General features: G+C 53.6%; 2 protein-coding genes across 3 annotated transcripts in view; both read right to left on the reverse strand.

Annotated features, from left to right (window-relative positions):
* Positions 1–281: 281 nt before the first annotated feature.
* ISYNA1 (inositol-3-phosphate synthase 1) lies at positions 282–5,763 on the reverse strand. Its single transcript, XM_071727820.1, is given in 12 exon segments — positions 282–323; positions 325–505; positions 1,619–1,838; positions 1,923–2,040; positions 2,149–2,313; positions 2,572–2,787; positions 2,879–3,028; positions 3,121–3,314; positions 3,403–3,532; positions 3,714–3,875; positions 4,983–5,107; positions 5,648–5,763. Coding segments are annotated over 11 exon segments (1,677 nt in total). The 5' UTR covers positions 5,097–5,107; positions 5,648–5,763; the 3' UTR covers positions 282–296.
* Positions 5,764–10,285: 4,522 nt separating this feature from the next.
* The window catches only part of ELL (elongation factor for RNA polymerase II), a 51,467-nt gene continuing 39,880 nt past the window's right edge, over positions 10,286–21,872 (reverse strand). For both annotated transcript variants that reach the window (XM_071727950.1, XM_071727951.1), the window contains exons 8-12: positions 19,859–20,366; positions 17,155–17,221; positions 15,056–15,227; positions 14,076–14,120; positions 10,286–13,333 (exon numbers count right to left, since the gene is read on the reverse strand). In XM_071727950.1, coding sequence (XP_071584051.1) covers positions 13,229–13,333; positions 14,076–14,120; positions 15,056–15,227; positions 17,155–17,221; positions 19,859–20,366 — 897 coding nt within the window. In that variant the 3' untranslated portion in view covers positions 10,286–13,228. The remainder of the gene's footprint in view (positions 13,334–14,075; positions 14,121–15,055; positions 15,228–17,154; positions 17,222–19,858; positions 20,367–21,872) is intronic.

Here is a 21,872-nt window from a genome sequence, read left to right on the forward strand (position 1 = left end):
TGGGGACGGACACACAGGAACCAACCACAGCCAGGGGGGGTCACAATGTGCTCCGGGTTTATTTTGGGGGGGGGGGGGAGGGGGGTCAAAGCTTCACAGTTTCAACTCAGAGCTGAGGAGCAGCCCCAAGGGGTTTGTTTGGATTTTTTTTTTTTTTTTTTTAGGGGGGGGGGGTTTAAAACACAGCTCCCCCCCCCCTACCCAATCTGCAGACCCCAAATCCACCCCCCCCACCCCAAAAAAAAAAAAAAAAAAAAGTGAAATACAAACCCCAAAGTGCTTCCCCCCCCCCTCTCTTAATCAGCCCCATCGATGGGGAGGGGGGTCCCGGGGGGGTCCTGGGTGGGGGGGGGTGGGACAGGGGTGGCCGTTGAGCTGAGTGGTGGCCCCCGGGGTCTTCTTGGGGACAAGGGGACAAGTGGCCCCCCCCGGGCAGGAACGTTTGGGGCGCTGCATCTTGTGCTCCAGCAGCATGTGGTGCTGGGGGGGCAGCCCCAGGCAGGCCCTGGGGGGGGCACAAAATAAAAAGGGGGGGGGTAAGGGGGTGGGGATATCCTGACCCCCCCCTCCTGGGTTGGGATTTCCCCCCCTGCAGCCACCCAACCCCCCCTGGAATGGGAAATGGGAAGGGGGGGGAATGGGGACACCCCCCGGAGGGATGGGAGAGGATGGGGGCTGGGAATGGGGGGGCTGGGGGTACTGGTATGGGGTGCTGGGATATACTGGGAACCCCACTATGGGGCACTGGGACCTAACGGGGATCCTACTATGGGGCATTGGGACCTGGGGGCACTGGGACCTAATGGGGATCCCACTTCAGGGCACTGGGACATAATGGGAACCCCACTAGGGGGCACTGGGACCTAATGGAATCCCACTATGGGTCACTGGGACATACTGGTGTGGGGTGGGGGTGGGATGGGTTGGGGGTGGGAGTGGGGTGGGTGTGGGATGGGTTTGGGGGTGGGTGTGAGATGGGTGTGGGATGGGTGTGGGGTGGGTGTGGGATGGGTTGTGGGTGTGGGATGGGTTTGGGGGTGGGTGTGAGATGGGTGTGGGATGGGTGTGGGGTGGGTGTGGGATGGGTGTGGGATGGGTGTGAGGTGGGTGTGGGGTGGGTGTGGGGTGGGTGTGGGATGGGTGTGGGATGGGTGTGGGATGGGTGTGAGATGGGTGTGGGATGGGTGTGGGGTGGGTGTGGGATGGGTGTGGGATGGGTGTGAGGTGGGGTGTGGGGTGGGTGTGGGGTGGGTGTGGGATGGGTGTGGGATGGGTGTGGGATGGGGGTGGGGTGGGGGTGGGGTGGGGGTGGGGTGGGGGTGGGGTGGGGGTGGGGTGGGTGTGAGGTGGGTGTGAGGTGGGTGTGAGGTGGGTGTGAGGTGGGTGTGAGGTGGGGTGGGTGTGGGGTGGATGTGGGATGGTGTGGGGGTGGGTGTGGGGTGGGTGTGAGGTGGGTGTGAGGTGGGTGTGAGGTGGGTGTGAGGGTGGTGTGGGTGGGTGTGAGGTGGGTTTGGGATGGGTGTGGGATGGGTTTGGGATGGGTGTGGGATGGGTGTGGGGTGGGTGTGGGGTGGGTGTGGGTGGGTGTGGGGTGGGTGTGGGATGGGTGTGGGGGTACCTGAGGATGTTCTCGATGCAGCTGCGCTGGCGGAACAGAGCGTTGACCACGGGGGTGCCCTCGGGGACCAGGGGGGCTTTGCAGAGGAAGGCGACGATGGAGAGGACGCTGTGGAATCCCTGGAATTCGGGATCGGCCTCGGTGCAGAAGGTGACGCGTTGGCACAGCTCCGTCAGGATGGCCAAGTCCAGGATGATGGGACTGGCCAGCAGCGAAGGTCCTGGGGGCAACCGAGGGGTGAGCGAGACGCCCCGGGATGTGACACCCCCCCTCCCCTTCCCCGTGTCGCCCCCACACCCCCCACCCACCTCACAGGTGTTGTGGATGACGATGGTGTTGGTGCCACCCATCATGATCTCCGAGGTGTACTCATCCAGGGCCCGCTTGCTGTCCCCCACGTAGGGCACGTACTTGATCACCACCTGCTCGAGGGGACGGCCTTGTCACCCCCCTGTCACCCCCAGCCCCCTCCCCAGCCTCAGCCTCAGCCTGGCTCTACCCCCCACCCCCTCGACCCCCTCCCCACTGACGCAGTGGTCGGGTTTGTCCTGGGGTCCGTAGAGGATGGGGTTGGCTTGGACCGTGTCATCCACCACGTTGCTCTTGGAGATCTCCTTGGAGCGAAACTGCTGCGGGGCTGAGAGGTTCTTCCCATCGTTGTTGCCCAGGTGGTTGTAGCTGACGATGGATTTGGTCTGAGCAGGGGGGGAATCAGGGGGTCACAGGACGTTCAGGTTGGAAGAGGCCTCCAAGCTCATCCAGCCCAACACCAGGGCCAACTCCCGAGCCACGGCCTCAAGGAGCAGGTCCGTGCCTCCAGGGGTGGTGGCTCCACCGCTGTCCTGGGCCATCCCAATGCCCCTCAGTGACAAATCCTCCCCTAACATCATCCCAGCCTCCCCTGGTGCAGCTTCCACCCAGGTCACCCCCCCTGTCACCCCGTCCCCACCTACCTTCAGCCCGGCGCCCACCAAGAAGTCCACCAGCACCGACTTCAGCTTGGTCTGACCCGACTTGAAGTCATCCCCACAGATGAAGACGTTGTGCTGGGAGGCCAACTCCACAGCCCCGGGCACGAAGGTGTTTTGGGGAGAGCCATTGATGTAGGCACAGCCCTCCAGGATGCTGCCCACGGCGAAGAGCGTGGACGGGGACACCTCCAGACCTCTCTGCGTGGGGGACACACACAAAAGGGGGGGACTCAGGGTGTTGTCACCTCCCCGACACCCCCTCCGGGGTCCCCCTCTCCTGTCCCCTGACCTCGATGGCCCTCAGGAGGTTCTCAGCAGTGTCGTTGAGCCCGGGCACGATGTCACAGAACCGCTCGGTGTTGGCCGTCCAGAGGACGATGACTTTGTCCACCCCGCTGCTCTCCTTGAAATCCCGGATGTCCCTGCGGATCTGCTCCACCTTGGGAGGCACCCGGAGGGACACATTGGACCGGGGTTGGCGTTCCCCACCTCCTCCCCCTCCCCATCTCTGTCCGTCCCCCCCCCAAGGACCTGCTCAGCCATGGACCCGCGGAGGACGTTGTCCGCCCGCTCCTCCTGGTTGGCGGCGATGAACTCGGGGATGTAGATGGAAGGTCGGGGCCTCAGCTTCTCCATGTGGGGCCACAGCTGCTCCTGCAGCTGCCAATCCAGCACCTCCGCCCTCCTCATGGCCTCCGCCAGGTTCAGCGAGGAGATGTCCCAACCTGGGAGAAAAAAAAATGGGGGGGACCCGATCCTTCCAGGTTCCCCCATTTTGCGGGATCCCGTTTTGTGGGATCTCCTCCCACCTACCGTCGAAGACGATGTCGTTGGGATGCACCATGGGCAGAAGGTCCCGGAAAGGCACGTAGACATCACCAGTGGGGCTGGAACCAAGGCAGACGGTGGAAGCTTGGAGCAGGGAGCCATAGTAGTTGGCTTTCTGGGATGGAGAACATGAGGATGAGCCACCAGCACCTAGAGGAGTCCCAGCACCCCCAAACCTGGGGGGGCCAAGGGTTGCAGCCCACCCCCACGGGGCCGGGGAGGAGATGGAGGTGGAGATGGAAGCAGCTGAGCTGCGTCACCGTCTCCATCCCTTTCTGAGGTCAGGGGACACCCACCTTGCGCCCTGTCTTGGTCATCCAGGACAGCCCCAGCTTGTTGGCCAGCACGGCTGCTGTCACCGTTGTCCCGTTGTTGCCCCCCCAGCCCACCAGCATCACCCCCAGACGAGGGACGTGTCGCCCGGTCCGGAAGGTGAAACGGGTCGAGCATGGTCGCACCTACAGAGCGGAGAGAAAAGGGACCCAGAGGGGTTGAGCAGAACACAGGTGGCCCAAAGCCCTGGAGGTGTGGTGCTGAGGGACACAGCTCAGTGGTGGCCTTGGACATGGTGACCTTAAAGGTCTTCTCCAGCCCAAAGGATTCCATGATGATGATGATGGAGACCCCCTGCCCCTCCTTTCTGCACCTTGGTGACCCCCTACCCACCCTCTCTACACCTTGGTGACCCCCTGCCCACCCTTCCTGCTCCTTGGTGACCCCCTGCCCACCCCCCCTGCACCTTGGTGACCCCCTGCCCACCCCCCTGCACCTTGGTGACCCCCTGCCCACCCCCCTGCTCCTTGGTGACCCCCTGCCCACCCTCTCTACACATTGGTGACCCCCTGCCCATCCCCCTGCTCCTTGGTGACCCCCTGCCCACCCCCCTGCTCCTTGGTGACCCCCTGCCCACCCTCTCTACACATTGGTGACCCCCTGCCCATCCCTCTGCTCCTTGGTGACCCCCTGCCCACCCTTCCTGCACCTTGGTGACCCCCTGCCCATCCCCCTGCTCCTTGGCGACCCCCTGCCCCTCCTTTCTGCACCTTGGTGACCCCCTGCCCACCCTCCCTACACCTTGGTGACCCCCTGCCCACCCCCCTGCTCCTTGGTGACCACCTGTCCACCCTTCCTGCTCCTTGGTGACCCCCTGCCCACCCTCTCTACACCTTGGTGACCCCCTGCCCGCCCCCCCTGCTCCTTGGTGACCCTTTGCCCACCCCCCTGCTCCTTGGTGACCCCCTGCCCACCCTCCCTGCTCCTTGGTGACCCCCTGCCCCTCCTTTCTGCTCCTTGGTGACCCCCTGCCCCTCCTTTCTGCACCTTGGTGACCCCCTGCCCACCCTTTCTGCTCCTTGGTGACCCCCTGCCTACCCCCCTGCTCCTTGGTGACCCCCTACCCACCCTCTCTACACCTTGGTGACCCCCTTCCCACCCCTCTGCTCCTTGGTGACACTGTTCTTGCAGATAGAGCCCCCTTTGCCCAAATCTTGGTGATGGACCCATCTGCCCGTGCTTTGGTGACCTCCTGCCCACCCTGCCCCTACCTCAGTGTCCCCTGTCCCTACCTTGGTGACCCCGTTCTCCTTGGTGACGTGCACGGTGCTGTACGTGTACTTGGCCTCGATGAAGTCTCTGCTGTAGGTCACGTCGGGGCTCTCCACCAGGAATGTCTCGGCCATTGTTCCCGGAGCTGGAATAGGAGCAAATGGGTGGCAACCCCGCAGGCCTGGCACGATGGGAACTCCCCCCCTGCTGGCTCCCTGCCCCACCACCTCCTGGTGACAGCGGAGATGCCACCACGGTCCCTTCCCCGGCACCGACAGGCGGGGAGCAAGAGGGGGGAGCGAGTGTGTCCCCCGGGAACCCTCTGCTCCCCAGACCACCGCTTCCCGCCCAGCAAGCCCGGAGAGTGCAGGGTCTGTCCCGCTGCTGGCTGTCCCTGCTGTCCCCTCCCGGGAGGTGACAGCGGAGCACAGAAGTAGGGCTGCTCCCAGGGGACATGGGGACACGGCTGTCCCTGCTCCCCGGGGTGGCAGAGGCTGCAGGGGACGCGGGGACGGGGCTGTCCCCCCCTCCCCGGGGTGTCGGGGGACACGGGGACGGGGCTGTCCCTGCCGTCCCGGCACTCCCGGGGACGCGGGGGGCCATAGGTCCGGGGCCACCCCCGTTCCCTGGGACCGATGGCTCAAACCCGTCCTCCCCGCCTTGTCCCCTCCCCGCCTGCACTCACCGGGCCGGACGCGCTGGAGGTCCCGGAGCTGGTACCGGTCCCGGTGCTGCCCGCGGGGGATGATGCGATCGCGGCTGCGGCCGCTCCGGCTCCCACCGCTTAATCGGCTCCCAGGTCCCGCCCCCCCCACCCCCGGACCCGCCCCCAAAAGCGGCCCCCCCGACACCCCCCCCCCCCCCCCGCACGTGCCCCGCCGCCCCCGGCACCGACCCCCTCGGGATCTCCCCCCGGATCCCTCCCCGGGACTCCCCGGTCCCGGACCGGCGGCAGGTGCGGAGCGGCCCCGGGACCCCCCGGCGGTTCTTACCGGGGGGATACGGGGGGTACCGGGCCGGGGAGAGCGGCAGCTGACCCGGGAAAGGGAAGTGGCGGCGGGACCGGGACCGAAACCGGGACCAGAGGTCCCGTTGTCGCCTTCCGACTATTGACAACCCCGGGTCGGCGGATTTCTGCTCTGGGAGGGGGGCAGCACCGGCACCCCAGAGCCCCCAGCACCCTGCAGCCCCCCCCTATATGGGCACCCAGAGCCCCCAGCACCCTGCAGCCCCCCAACACCGGCACCCCAGAACCCTGCGGCCCCTGACATGGACACCCCAAAGCTCACAGCACCCTAAAACCCCCCATACGGACACCCCAAAGGTCACAGCACCCTGCAGCCCCCCAGCACCCTGCAGCCCCCCACATGTGCACCCCAAGCGCCCTGGCACCAGCACCCCACATCCCCAACACCCCACAGCCCCCCCTCTATTCCAGGGCCACCCTTTCCCTACACCCCCCCCCCCGGGGCAGCCCCCATCGGCCCTGCCAGGGGGCACCGAGCCCTGCGTGGGGCAGCACCCAACACGGGGGTAAACGTGGGGTGCCCTCGGGGGGGGAGGGGGCTGCTCTGGGAGCGATGGGGCAGAGCTGGCACCCCGCTCCATGCCCCCCCCGGGGGTCCAGCCGCTTTTTCAATGCCCAGGCCCGGCTTCAAAGGAGCCCCCGGAGCAGGAGCAACGCCCGGGCCCCCTCCACACCCCCCGGGCTCCCCGCAGACACGGCGAGGACAGCTCCGCTCCCCGCCACCCACCATGGGCCGGGGGGGGTGGGTGGGGGGGGGGACACACACATTTGGCATCCTCAGCCTCAGCCCGGGGCACGGAGCGAGGCCGGGACCCACCGAGCCCCGGGGGCGGGCAGAGGGATGGGGATGTGGGGATGGGGAGGGGGGTGGTGGGGATGGAGATGGGGGGGGTTGAGGGGGGGGGGTCCCGTCCATGGCCCCTCGGCCCGGGAGGAACAATGATCCCTTGGTGCCGGGCTGGAGGACAAAACGAGCCCCGCGCTGGAATGCCAGTGCCTCAGCAAATTATTGAAACAAAAATAACATTTCTTTGTACAATAATCCTGGGGCGGGGAGGGTCCGGGCAGCTCTGCCAGGGGCCCAGAACTGGTATTTTTCCACTGCTTTTTCCTTCTTTTTTTTTTTTTTTTTTTTTTTTTTTCTCTCTCTCTTTTTTTTTTTTTTTTTCCTCTCTCTTTGCCCCCCTCCCATAACTCCCACCATTGTTCCTTCCCCACCCCCCCCAACCCCCCCCTCCTTTCTCCGCTTCCCCACTCCCTTCCCACTCCTCCCACGCTCGGCACCGCAGCAGCGGGGCTCCCTTGTTCCTGCTCGCCCAACGCGGTGGCCACGGGCCAGCAGCCCGGGCTGGTCGCCCAAAAAACGGCTTCAATCCCCAGCTGCCGGGGGCTGGCAGGGAGCCAGGCCGAGCCGAGGAGCCAAAGAGATCGTGATCACCCCCTACACCCCCCCCCCAAAAAAAAAAAAATAAACCACCAAAACCCAACCCTGGCATCCCTGGGGACAAAGCATCCAAGGCCATGAAACCCACCCGGGAGCTTCTGGTGGCACCAAAGTTTTGGGTGGTTCCTTCATTCCAAGCAGGTTCAAGGGGTTGATCCTACCAGAAGTAAGGAAGGGGGGGGGATGCAGGCAGGACCCCCCCTAAATCCCCCAAAGAGCCCCAAACGCCTGCGATTTAGACACAAACAGCTGCTTTTTTCTTCTCCATTTGGGTTTTTTTTTCTCCTGGCATTGAACGACCCCCCCCCAGGCTCTGCCCCTTCCTTATCTCAGCTCCTTGTCCTCTCCTCCCCTCTCCCTGTGCCATCACCCAAGGACGGGCAGACCCACGCGTGGGAAGGGACAATCGGGGTTGGTGGAGGTCCCAAGAGGGACCTGCACCATCAGACCGTGTCCAGGACAAATTATTCCAACCAACTTCCTCCTCTAACCCAGCCACCAGCAAAAAAAGTGCCCAGGAAAAACCCAGCCTGCTGCTTTTTTTATGGTTTTGTTTTTTTGTTGTGGTGGGGTTTTGTTTTTTGTTTGTTTGTTTGCTTTTTGTTTGTTTTTTTGGTTTTTTGTTTTTTTTTTTTTTTTTTTGGCCTTGTTTCATCCCTCAAAAGGTGACCGGGGCATCCAGGACATCACGGGGTCATCTCTTGTGACACTCATTTCAGGGCACCTTGTGTCACTGCTAAGTGACACTTTTTTTTTTTTTTTTTTTTTTTTTTTTTTTTTTTTCCTTCTTTTTTTCTTATTTTTTTTTTTTCTCTCTCAAGTGTGACCTGAATTATCAGAGCCCTGGGCTCCTCCTGGACCTGCTCTTGGCTTCGCAGGCAGGAGGGACACATGGCCACAGCCCAAAATAGATGCTGCTCCTTGTCCCCAAGCCTCGGTCCCCAGCTCCCGGCTGGGTGACGATAAGGAGGAGGCAGGAGCCGGGCTGGCTCTGGCAAGGGGGAGGCAAACTCAGTAAATTTCCACTGGGGCAGCTCCCAGTTTAATGAGCTCAGTGCGTGACCCCGGGCAGAGCTGGAGCTGCCAAGGATGGAGAGGAATTCCCCAGGAAAGCCGGGAGGGAATGGGATTGGGGGGACGGGGACCCTTCCCGTAGGAGCATCCGTGGTGTCCCTGAGCCTCCCAGGATCGATCCTTAACCCCAGGGGTGAGCTCAGGAGCAGGAATTAAAGGGATGAAAGGTGGGGATGTGGAGCTCGGCTCAGAGGGGGTATTTGGGAGTGAAAAATTGGTGATTTGGGGAGGGGGATTTTGCAAGAACAGCATCAGCTCACCCCACAACGTGGGTTGGGTGACCCTGGGCACTGTCACCTCCCCCTGCTGGGGTTGGTGACACAGATGATGGAGCTGAGCCCTCCCCTCACCTTTTAAAAACCCAAACACCCCGGGCAGGAATTTGGAGGGCAGGATTCCTTGCTGGTTTCCTTTCTCCCCCCCTTTTGGAGGCAGAACCCTGCAGCAGGACCCGGGTTAAAAGGCACCGATTTAGTGCTTCTTATGGGATTGAGCAGATTCCTGGAGTGGTTTTATCTCCTCCTTTCCTCTGCCTGCTCCAAGCCCAGCGAGCAGCAGCCCTGGGGATGCTGCACCAGGAGCAAAGAGTAGAAATCAAACCCCAAAAAAAGGGACAAAGCCTCCATCCCCCAACCCCCCCAAGATGCTGTTTGCATCCTGAGCTTTCTTCAGCCCCTCGGGCAGAGCTGGGAGCTCCATCCCCTTCTCAACCTCCCCCTGGCTCTGATTCAGCCCCCAAGCCAGGAAATCGGGACCTCAAAGCCTCCTCAGCTCCTGGGGGGGGAAGCTCGGGATTCCCCTCGGCTGCGGAGGCACCTGGAGAGTCTGGAGCTTCCCCAGGAGAGGCAGAGCAGGAGCCACCAGAACCTTGGGAGCTCCAGCAGAGTTGATCCCAAGGGAAGGAGCAAGGATCTTGGGTGCTGCCACCTCTCTGAGCTCCAGGACCTTCCAGGAACCTTCCAAGATCTGAAGGGGCTACGGGAAAGCTGGGGTTGGGCTTTTGAGACAGGGGTGTAGTGAGAGGACAAGGGGAAATGGGTTAAAACTTGAGGAAAAGTTTAGGAAAAAATTCTTTGATTGGAGGGTGCTGAGCCCCTGGTTGCCCAGGTTTCCCAGGAAGCTGTGGCTGCCCCATCCCTGGAAGTGGGGAAGGTTGGGATGGGGCTTGGAGCCCCCTTGGGATGGGGAGGGGTCTCTGCCCATGCAGGGGGGTTGGGACTGGATGAGCTTTGAGGTCCCTTCCAACCCAAACCATTCCCTGAGTCCATGCTCATGGGATTCCCCTCTGGAACCAGCCCACCTTGGGTCCCTTTTCATCAAGATTTTACCCTAAAAAAGATTTTAACCATGGAAAAACTGAGCCCACCAGAAAACCTTCCCCAAAGGAGGCTCCAGCACCTTGCTGGGCAGGAGGTGGAAAGTGGGTGATCCAGCCCAGAACCTTTTTCCTTCTGGAGTTTCCTTCCTCCTGCTCTGACTTTAACTCCCTCAGCTGAGATGGTTCCTTTCATTTTCCTGCTCCCCAGCCATTCATCACCTTTCCCTTTGGAGTCTTCTTGCAAGTAAAAAGCACTGAAAAGAAATATACAACCTTATTGTTTGCTTGTTTTCCAATACAGTGAATTTATTATATGTTGCAAAATCAGCATTCAGCTTTTTTTTTTTTTTTTTTTTTTTTTTTTTAGTGTACAAAAAAGACACTAGCTCTTAAGAAAAAAGATTAGGAAAGCTGAAGACTATGCTGCCTTTAAATTGTAACATTTTGGCAAAGTGAAAAGCTCTTTTTTTTGTTTTTTTTTTTTTGTAAACTCCAACTCCATGGCTCAATATAGTTTTTATCCACAGTACAATATTACAAAGTAAAACACAGTATCAATAAGTTAAGATCATACTTAATCACCTAGAACTGGTTTCTATTAATCCAAAAAGCACAAAAATTTGCCTAGCTTTGTAATTTCTAAAAAGAAAAAAAAAAAACCAACAAACAGAAAAAACAAAACAAAAAAAACAAGGCAGGTTTGACTACAATTCTTTAACACAGTCCAAAAGAAAAGTGAAGCAGAAAAGTTGTTGAATGCTAATTGGGTCTCACAGTTTGGATATTCATTAAATATTTTCAAGGTGTTTTTTTTTTTTTTCCTTTTTTTTTCTATTCAAATTTTAGAAGTTCCAGAATATACATGTAAATGTACACAATACATCTTTGTATACAACTCTGTTTGCAAAAATATCTTATAGCAGATGTAGAAAGATCCAGATCCATCTCTATACTCCCCCCCCTCCCCTCCCAAAGCAACAACAACAACAAAAAAAAAAGGAAAAAAAAAAAAAAAAAAAGCCCATTCAAAACCTTAAGGATCAAGAGAAATGGTTCCATGGGAAGAATTTACTCATCCTGGGTTTTTGCTCTGAAGCTTGGGCTCCTCAAACACCACGAAGATGGAGATGAAGTCCCAGGAATTGCCACCAAGTTGGGGATGGTGGTGGCACTGGGAGGGTTTGGTGGTGGCACTGGGAGGGTTTGGTGGTGCCAAATCTCCCAGGGGTGGCAGCCCAGGGCCCCCCCCCCCAGCCCCAGGTCTTCTCCTCCTCCTCCATCCCTGCAGCTCCAGGAGGTTCCAGTGCAGAGATTCCCAGTTCAGGGAAGCTTCAGCTTGAGCCTGGAGGTGGCCACCAAATCCCAGGGAACAGGAGGAGAAAAGTTTTCTGGAAAAAGCCTTCAGTTCTGGTGTTTTTTCCAGCTTTTCCTGGGGAGTCAGGTGCTCCCTGTTGTCTTTCCTTGGAGGAGAAGAGGTGTGAGCAAAGCTTGAACAATGCAGCAAAACCCAATGAGCCAGAATGGAATTATTAGTAATATTTTTTTTTTTTTCCTTTTTTTTTTGTTTGTTTTTTTGACAGCAGATGGACCCACTTTGTATTTTTTTTCTTTTTCTTTTTTTTTTTTTGGGGGGGGGCTGGTGGAAAAAAGAAAATACTCCTTGTGTAAGAACTGTTTCCCTCCTTAACTCTGCCATTCTGCTCCTTCAAAGGGTGAAAGGCTCCTCAGTGCAACCTCCAAGGGAAGGAGACACCCCAGGGAAGTTAATCCTTTACTTTGAGATAAATGGAAATAAATGGAAGCCAGAAGAAGTCAACTCCCCCAGGCTGGCAGGATTAAAAAAGGGAGAGGGGAGAGAAAGAAACAGCAGAGTTAAAGGCCACCTTTGTGCTTTTTGGTGTTTTTCTCACACCCTGGCCCATACTCTTTCAAAAAAAAAAAAAAAAAAAAAGTAAAATAAAAATGTTCCCTTCAAGTCCAAAACAAAACTAAAAACAACAAGGAAAAAAAAAAAAAAATAGAAAAAAAGAAAGACTGCAGGGAGAAGCTGGCAAGATAAAGCCCAAGAGTGGAAGTGACCTGCCTGGGAAAATCCCACCTCACTTCTCTCACGGGTGCCTGTTCCCAGGAATGGTTTTTCTGCTGCTGCTTCTTTGGGAAATAACAAACAAAAAATGAGAAGAAATAAAAAAACGACACATAAAAACCAACCAAAAAAAAAAACAACCCCAAAAACCAACAAAAAGAAAACCAGAAAGCATCTCCCCACACCCCTCCTCCTCACTTATGGGTCAGGTAATAAAATAACTGCTCAGCTTTAGTAATACTGAAGTTAGAGGAGAGGAAAGGTTGTGAAACACTTGGCCTGAAAGGAAAAGGGAGGCACAGTTTTAGAAGAAGATGCTTATTTTGTTTTTTTTTCCTCTTTTTCAATACAAAAATAGACCCAAGGCTCAGGAAGCAATGAATAAAATCAGCTGCCTTGGTATAAAATGATAAAAATCCAAGACAAAACTGATCTCAAACCTTCCCAGCATGGGGGTGTGGAGGTTAATGCAGGCAGAGTGGACCACAAGTGCTGGAAAAACAGTGGTAAAAAAAAATAAAAAAAAATAAAAATACACCCACTGCTTCCAACTGCACAAATGGGATTCAAACCAAAAGAAACCTGGGGTAATTTGTTGCTTGTTTTGTGGGTTTTGTTTGATTTTAGGGATCCTGGGTTGATCCCCTCCTGCTCCCACAACCCCCTGGAGAGAGCAGAGAGCAAGAAGGAGAGGAGGGGGCAGGAAGGTGGGGGAGCAGCCAGTTTGCAGCTGAAGAGTGGTGGAGGAGGAGGTAACTTTTAGCAGCATTCCAGTTCCTCACCATTTGAAGGACAATTTGTAACCCAGTGGAGCTGGGCCAGGGGTAATTCCACTTCATGCCAAACTGGAATCCATGAAAACTACTGATTCTTAACCTTTGGGAGCTTCATTCACTTTAGGTAAGTTGTTTTGTGGCTTTTTTTTTTTTTTTTTTTTTCTTTTTTTTTTCCCTTCCCTTAAAGGCTGCCTTCAAACAAGCAGGGTGGTTTTTTTGCTGTTGTTTGGTTGTTTTCTTTTTTTCCAATCCACCATTCAGAGAGGCTCAAACTCAAGAGGACCCTGCTGGGGCTCAGCCCCCAGCTCAGACTCAGCATGTTAAGAATTCCCAAATTTCTTCCAACCAGGAGGAATTAATGCTCATCTCTGAAAGGGACCTAAGTTGTAGAAAAGGGAACGTAACGTCCAGGTGACCTTTTCTTTAAATTTTTCTCCTTTTTTTTTTGTTTTTTTTAATAATTTTTATAATTTTTTTTAAGTTTTTTTTTTTTTTTTTCTCTTTTTCTTTCTTTGCCCTGTCCAGTCCAGATGAGTGGCAGCTAAAACTGCTGTTGGTCATACTCTGCTATCAGTTTTTTGATGTGAGCCAGTTTGTTGTGGAGGTATTCACAGCGATTCTTCTCTTGGCTGTAGTTGGGGTTAGTCTGGAAAATAAAAAATAAAAATAAACAAAAAGCACTTTTCAGCACTTGCTGACACCTGCACTGAACCCAGGTGAGGCTTCAAAACTGTAAAAATATGTCTAAGGGATGAAGCTTTGGGAGCTTTTCCCTCTAAAATGGGGAATTTTAAAGAAATCAGAATTTTAAAGGGTCAAATCAAGCAACTTCTCATCAGCACCCAGGGAGATGAGAGCACCCTGAGCAAGGCTCAGCATCACCTGGGGCAGCTGGACCTCACAGCAGCTTCCACCTGCCCTCTGCCCCCCCCTCAGCCCTGAACTCTGCAAGCCTGGGAGCTTTAAAACAAAGCTGAACCTGCAAGGGGCAAGGAACCTCTTCAAAAAGCTCCTGAAAATCCCTCAGGGACATCACTGGGAGATTTAAAACCCAAACCCCATGGATAACCCCAGCCTGCCTCACCAGTTCTACCCCAGCCATCAATTCTTAAATTTCTACTGAAATCTTAAATCCCCCCCTCCCTGATTTTGACCCCAGACAGAGGTGTGAACCATCCTGCTGTGCCCCCACAGCAAAAAGTCCTCAAGATCCCCCCCAAAATCCTTCCTGATCCTAAAAGGGATCACTTCTGGGACAAGCTGAAGCTGAACAAAGCTCTGCTGTGAATTTTCAGAGCTTGGGTTTTGCACTTGGCAAGCACCCATCTCTTTCAGTCACACTAGGGGCACCACCCAAAAGCCTTTTTCAGAGCCAACTTTTTCCTTACCTTTTTAATTTTCCGATACTCCTGTAAAATTTGATCATGGATGGTCTAGAAAAAAAAAAAAAAAAAAAGGGAAAAAAAAAGGAAAAGACAGCTTATTATTTTCCAAAAAAGCCCACAGCCCCATGACCTAGTGCTGTAGGTGTGCCTTAACTGATGCCTCAATTCACATTTCCTCCAAATACTGCCCAAAATCTGCTCCCTCCAGGAATTCCACCTCTTCCTGGGAGATCTGGTGGCTCCAACCACTTTCACCACCTGGTGCTGACACCAGGAGCACTGAAGGGATCAGCCATGAGCACTACCTGCAGCAGACACTTGGCTTGGTAGAATAATTGCCATTTCCTCCCCAGCTCAGCCTGTTTTTTTTGTTTTTTTTTCCCCCAAGATGTGAAAGCAATTCAGTGAGAAATCACCAAACTCCTCCAAGAGAGGGGGAAGGATGTTTGAAGGAGGAAAGGGAGCTTAGCACAATAGGTGCTCTGTGAAAAAATCTGTTTATTATACTCATTGAGCTTTACTTGCTCAAGATAATGAATAGTTAAAGCTCTTTTAAAATCAGGCTGACAAGCTGAAGAATGCTACATTATTAAGATCAAAGATTCCAGAGAAACAGATGACCCTGTCCTAACTCCCCTTCCCGATATGCTCCCACATGTGCAAATAGGAGGTTTTCTGGCTGGGATACACTAATAGCTTCCAGCAGCTTTTGGCTGAAGACACCAATTGTCTCACTGAGGCCTCTCCTTGTCAACAAGTCCCATGATGTGTGTGCTCCAGCTCGAAAAGGAAAGAGCACTGAGCTGTTTTAAGAACAGGCTCCAGAGCTCGTCAGCTGTGTGTACGTTCTGCATCCACCAATTCTGGGCTGCGGGCAGGAGGTTTGAAGGCACCAAACCCATCATCCCCGTGCTACTCCAAGGAGTAGCAGCCTTGCTGCTTGGAGAACAAGCTTCTCAAGGTGATGGCTTTGCTGTTTCTACCTTATATTCTTCAGAGCCCTGCAAAAGCTGCTTCAGCTTGGCGTCCAGCTGCGTGAACCGTCGGGTTATCCTCTCTATCCTGGCGTGCAAATCCCTGTACTCATTGTACTCTGCATTGAAGTCGTTCTTGTAACTCTGACGTTGCTCTGAGGAGGAGATGGCTGCGTATTTTCTGCAGGGAGAATGATTTAGTTAATGGTTTTTAGCAAGTTTCTCCCCCCCCCCCCCTCCCTCCCCTCCCCAGCTGGGACAACGAGCCCAGCGGGCGACTGCGTTTTAAAAACGGCCGTGGGGAGGTTTGGGTTTTAGCAGGCCAGAGGTAACCCCCAGGATCTTTGCCTTGACTTCTGCATCAAACAAGAGAGTGTTTGCTCTCAGCATTTCCTATCTCTGCCAGATAGGGTGGAATCTGCAGGTACAGCAAAGCCTGGGAGCTGCTGAGGGTGTAGGAGGCCGTTCAGATAGCGCTGTAACAGCTTTGCTAACTCCTGCTGTCCTGCAGAACATGGAGTTCTGCAGCTGTGCCAGACCTTGGAACAGCAGGAATATCATGCTTCCAGTGTTAAGGAACAACAAAAAGCATTCATCTATGGTTGCAAAATGCTCACAGTACAACTATGTGGCAAAAGCACAAGAAGAAACCTCCTTGAATAGACTGACTGTGTTTCCACCACCTTCCGGAAAACACCCAACGTGAACTCAACACAGCTCCAGAGCTCGTGGTCAACTGATGCACCTCGGAGGCCCCTTGAAGCCACAAAGAGCTGTTAAAGCTCCCCAAAAAGCTGTTAAAACCCCAATGTTTTGCAGCCAGTCCTCCCAGATGGTAAAAGTCATCTTTTTGTGGGTGGTGACTCTTTATCTGCCACCTTGGTCTGGCTGCAGCAGCTCCTGCCTGACCATGGATAAACTTGGCTACCAGATTCAGGGAAAACTTTCACTGTTTTCACACAAGACACACTCCAGCCTCCAAGAAGTGAGTCCTTGCTAAGGGTTGGTATCAATAAGCACTCACCCAGGATATCCTGCTATGAGACAGGGAGGTTGTCCACCCCATGCTGAGTTACACCTCCACCATCCAAGCAGCAGTGACAGCTCTTCTCATGTGAGGAGCTGACAAACCCCACTCAAATCACACAAAAGGTGAGAGAAGAGAGTTCAGGAGTTCATAAACCATACAGGATTTCTTTGGAGATGGACTTGAGGAGCTGCAAGATCCCTCTACAGGAGGGAGCAGCAAGTCTGTTGCAAGACAAAAAAATCCCCCAGCCATCTGCATTCTTCTGGATGGTTTTAGCAATGCCAACTTCAAGCAGTTTGCACGGTTCCTCCAGCCCAAACCACAATTTTGTAACCATTCAAGAACCCTCCATGTCCTCCAGCCAACTCCTGGGACTGCTCCTGCAGAGCCAAAAGTGGATGCCTCCTCCTCCCCTTCCCTCTGGGTGATCCCAGCACAGCCAGACCAGATCTGATGGCATTAAAACCCCAGAGTCATGCCCAGGGGACATCACCCACAGCTCCACTTTTTTGCTGTCTCAAAGCTTTGTTTATAACAGGTTTGGTTTTATGCAGATTTTTGGCTTTATGCAGAGGGATTTTTGTGCTGCAGCAGACAAGAACATTGTTTAATTAACCTCAAGGGGATCTGATTAAAAAGTCAAGAGGTGAAGCAGCTCACATCCTAACCCAGGGGTTATAACCTCCCCAGGAGGACTATTCCATTGCTTTATGGAGATGATCTTGGCTCTGAAGAGGGGGAGAATTTGCTAACCTCTCAAAATCCTTTCTCACCCTGTATTCCTGAACATTAAAGCAGATCATTTCCTCTCCAAGTTTCCAGCTCTACCATGGAGAGGTTTAATCCCTTCAAGGTAGGCAATGTTTCTTGAAGTACTTCAAGAGTTGGATTATAGGAGGAGAGCCTTGAACTCCAGCTGCAAAGTTGGGTTTTAAACCTTTTTTTTTCTTTAAAAAAAAAAAACCCACCACACAAAGTTCTATCAAGTAACAAAATCCCACAAAAATCCCCATTGCATTGTGATTTTTAGCTTGGAAGAGGATCCCTAAGTGAGGAAGCAACTGATAAATATACTTACAATAAATAATCTGGCATTTCTGAAGTTGATGTTGGTACACTAGAATTATTGCATGTTCCATTTAAACCTGAAAAAATAAAAGCTTGTTTACAGACAATCCTTTAGCTTTAATGCAATTAAACTTCAAACCAGAAACTCCCCTGCAACACCCACTTTATGGAATTGTAAAGGATTTCTCTTTGCCTTTGAACTGACAGAGCCAGGAGATCCACAAGAAGGTGAGGGAAACTTCAAGGCTTCTCTGGTATCTGTCTGTCAGCAGAACAGTATCCCCATTAGCCAATGCACCCAGCAGCCAAAAAATCCTGCATTTAATTGCTTTCTAAACACTGCCTGCAGGGAGGGATAACACTGATATCACCACTAAGCTGCAAAACACATTTCTGAGCCCAGAGAAGCAGAGAGCTGAGCAAGGTGGACACAGTTTTCTCTTGACTTTACACCACAGAGATTCCTGCTCTTAAAACCACCCCAGGTTCAGGTTCCTACTCTTAATATTCCAGAGAGGTTTTTAAGGTGTGCAGCTTTTCCCTGGTGAGCACACAACCAGGTGTTGTCCTGCAAACTCTGCAGGGCTGACTGGGAGGAAAAAAGGTTTGGCAGGGCTGTTTCTCATCAGCTGGGGGGGGGGGGGGTCTGCTGAAAACCCTCACCAGAAACTCAGCTGCACCCATGAGAAGACAGCAAAATAAAGAGGCAAACGTGGTTCTTCTTTCCAAGGTGTTACCCAGAGCAAGCAGGACCTCCAAGTGCACCATTTCCCCAGCTGCACAGGCAGGAACATCTGAGCCCTGAGCTTTGCTTCCCCAGATAAACTGGGCTAAAAAAGATTTTTTTTTCTCTCAAGTTCCACGGAAAGGTTTTTCTGAGCAGAGTGGGAGAAGGGGCAGAAACCCCAGGGTCCCTGTGAACATCCCAGTCCCAATTCCTGCTGGTGCTGGCAGCCTGTTCTGCTGTCCCCTTACCTGCCCACCAGCCTGAAAGACTCAGAACATGGGGGGGGAGAGGAAAAAAAAAAAAAGGAGGGGACAGGAAGAAAAGCAGGAGAATTGTTTTGCCTACGAGTGCCACCTGCTGACTGCTGGAAGGGCCCCAAAGGTCCCTCCACCAAACCTCCCAAGAAGAAACTCAGAACCCTTGGCTGGAGAGTGGGGCTCAAGGCAGGTTGCCAGCTCCAAAAGGAGCAGGATTAGGCCCCCACCATCTGCATGGAACAAGGGACAGGAGGAAAAGGTCCCAAATGAGATGCTGGCTGGCTGCAGGAGGTGCCAGAAGCCACTGACCACATCCTGTTTGGGATTGCTCCCCAGCCCAGCTGGGATTTGGTACCTTGCATCCATCTGCAGGGCAGCAGGACCCAAACCCAACTCCTACTCATTGCCCAAGAGCCAGGCATGAAAACTGGAAAACTTTGGAAAGCAAAGCAGGAAAGGTGTTAAAGGGTCAGCAGAAAAAAAGAGAGAATTTGAGGGATTTTTGGGATACTGACAAAACCCCCCCATTCAGAGAGAGAAAGGGTGGCTGGCTCCAAGTGGGCAAGGCCATGGGGAAGAAAAAAAACAACTTTCCCAGCCAAAAGTACAAAAATTAGATCACAAAGTAGGAGAAGCATCTGAAAAGTGTGGCTCTGCAGGGCCACACCATGGGCAGAGCTGCTGCCTGCCACCCAAACCCACTGGGGAGCAATCAAAATGTGTCCTGTAGGTGCTACAAAGGCTGTGGGGGAAGGTGAGAGCTGACATCTTATTAATCCCTCTGCCCTGGGAAGCTCTTTTTTTTTTCCAGGAATTCAAGAAATCAGTTTCCATTTCCAGTTGGTGTCTTTGCTGAGCCAGAACTGGATGATTTTCAAGCACCAAGTGCAAAGAGGAACTCTGGGACCAAACAGAGCAAAAGGAAAACAAGAGGGATGCAAAAAAATATTTAACAACAGGTCAGGGCTGCAATATTCCCAGAGGCTGCAGGGGAGGTCCCACCACTCCAGGAACTGTAAGAAAGCCTAAGGAAACAGAAACCAGGAAAGCTGCAGGCCCTGGCAAGGGGATGGATGGGATTAACCAATATATATTCTCTGCTCTCACTTCTAAGGTTGTGGAGAAGTAAGAAATCTGCTGGTTTGATGGAAAACATTTTCATTGCATCCCAAGGGGTTGCAGATTCCTGGTTAAAAGATTAACTCAGAATCCTAGCAGGATGCAAATGGGAAGCTCAGCCAGAAAGAGTTGGTTTCTCTAACAGCATTTATCACAGGGCTTATCTATCAGGTTTTTTTTTTGGCCCCCATATTAAAAGCTTTTGTGCCTAACTTTTCATTACTGAGTGAAAACTCCAGAGGCAGCCATGACCAACCCAAAGGCAAGCAGCAGACCTGTCAGCAATTGAGCAGCACTGCTTTTTTCCAAGAGATCTTGCTGCCTGCCTCTCACCCCCACGGATTAATCCAGCTTTTCATTTAGCAAGGAGAAACATGACACGGGCTGAGGCAGCCCCAAACAGCCTGAAAGGTTAAACAGGAAAAACCTGATAGCCTCTTTTGAGAGGAAAGGTGTTGGTCGATTTGTAGGTAGGGACAGAGAGATGATTTTGTTAACCACAGGGGCTCTGCAACCTCTTCCCTCGGATTTATCCTCAAGAAATCCCCCACAGCTGATCCTGCCATTAGGATGGGGGGGGGGGGGGGAGGGACCCCTTGGACACTACATACCTGTCACCTGTTCCTGGGGAACACTACCTAAGTCAGGATTTTTTATTACTTCACAGTCCTGCTTCTCCTCTTTGCATTTCTCTTCGGTTTTCTTCTCCTTCCTCTCCTTCTCTTTGTCTTTGTGCTTTTTGGATTTTTTCTTGCTTTTGACGTAGGGGCTGCAGTTGTGCTTGCTCGTTTGGGGACAGTCTGTTGACAAAGGATGAGTCAGTCTGTCAGCAGGCTCTGGGTTCTCACAGTCTCTGCCGTTGTGAGTCAGGTCGTTGCTGACATCCGAGAGGGGGTCGTGAGGTCTCGGCAGCTCCAGGACCGGGAGGTTGGAACCGGAGCTCACGGGTTCGGGCAGAGGCGGGGGCAGGGCTGGGGCTGGGGCAGGGGCTGGGATGTCCTTCCCGTTGGAAGAGTTGAGTTTCCCGTTGAAAGTTGGTTGAGTTCGATGAGCCAAGTGAGAGATCCTGGGTTTTTTGTTGGCTAAAGGATCGATAAACTCCAGAGGTTGGGATCGTTTCTGAAAAAGGGAAGAAAAAAAACAAAAACAAAAAAACCCCAAGGTTGGAGGGCAGAGTTTTGGCTGCTGGTACCACTAGGTGGTGGTGTGATCCCAGAGAACGAGGAGCAGCCCCACAAAAAGAGCTTTGCTCTCAAGGAGAGCTACCAGCAAGTGTCCCAACTCCGAGTTTGTTGGAGGAGGACACAGATCCTGCAGAAGTTGGTTCCCAAAAGTCACTCCTGGTGGGAGAAACCATCACATCCCCCCAAATTATTGACCCACACTATCCAGACACAACCCAGCCTGCTCCCCCCTGCTTCAAATCCAGCCCTTTAGAAATAAAACCCCATCCTTCAACTTCCTCCTGCCCCAGGCTCTTAGCAGAGAATGGGAACAAGCACAAAAACATCTGTCCTGGTTGTGGCACAACACGTAGAGCACCTCCAAAATCTTCCTTCACCCGTGAAGGAAAGATGTGCTCAGACCTCGGGGTTTTTCCTCAGACCTTCACAAATTCTGCATTTTACTCCCAATGGATTTTACCAGCTCTGCAGTCAACAACTTCACCCTCACAATACCCACTCCTTCCCCTTCTCAAGAAAGGCATTTCCCAGAAGAGGTGAGCAAGTGTCACCTCTTCTCAGAACTGAAGACAGAAGAGGACACGTGTAGAAAAGCCACGTTGCGTGGCCCAGCGTGACCTGAAGATCCCTTTTTTTAAAATAAAAAGTGTAGGAAGAGAAGTGGCTCCAGACTGTCCCCATCAGCCCTACCTGGACAGCACAAACAGGGCTTGGAGAAGCTCTGGCTGTCTGTACCTCAGCCTGCAGACTGTGGGTTAGAAGCTGCACTTTGGTAGAACCCATTGGTTCTTCACACCAAGGCAGAGCCAGGATGATGCTGTGGGGCTCAGGCCAGCCCAGATTACCTTGGAGAACCATCAGTGCAGCAGTGTGTGCTCCTGCCTGGCAGCACAGGGCTGCAGGAACTCTTGAGGTCAGATTATTTAGTGCCAGGAGGAAAACAAGTGACAGTTCTGGGTATTTCTTTTGGATACCTGACTGTTTTTCTTCACGTCTCGGGCAGGGCTGCAAATGGAAACGTTGTTCCGTCCCAGCAGCTCTGTCAGGGAGCCACCAACTTGCTCCATCCCCAACCTCCCAAGTTCTTATTTCTCTCTGCTCAGTTAGTTCAGGGTCTGAGGGACACTGCTGGGCAGCAAGGAAACCTTCCCACTCATCCAGCTACTTCTGAAGAGCAGCTCCAGGGGCAAGGCCAGCACACGTCCAACTGGCTGTGCAACATCCCTGCTGCATGGAGCATGGTGTCCTGCTGCACCAAGGAGGGGCTGTTTGCTTTGACTCCAGGGCTCAGGAAGAGGTGACAGATCCAACAAGTGCCACTTTTTACTGTCATTTCTCCAAAGCCAACAAGCACCAACCAACCTCACCCCCTCACTTCCGAGGTCTGCACACGCGACACCCGCTCGGCCACGCTCCCTGCCCAGACCTACCTTGTTCCTTG

Source organism: Heliangelus exortis, chromosome 28 (genome assembly GCF_036169615.1).
Source record: "Heliangelus exortis chromosome 28, bHelExo1.hap1, whole genome shotgun sequence".
Taxonomy (NCBI): Eukaryota; Metazoa; Chordata; class Aves; order Apodiformes; family Trochilidae; genus Heliangelus; species Heliangelus exortis.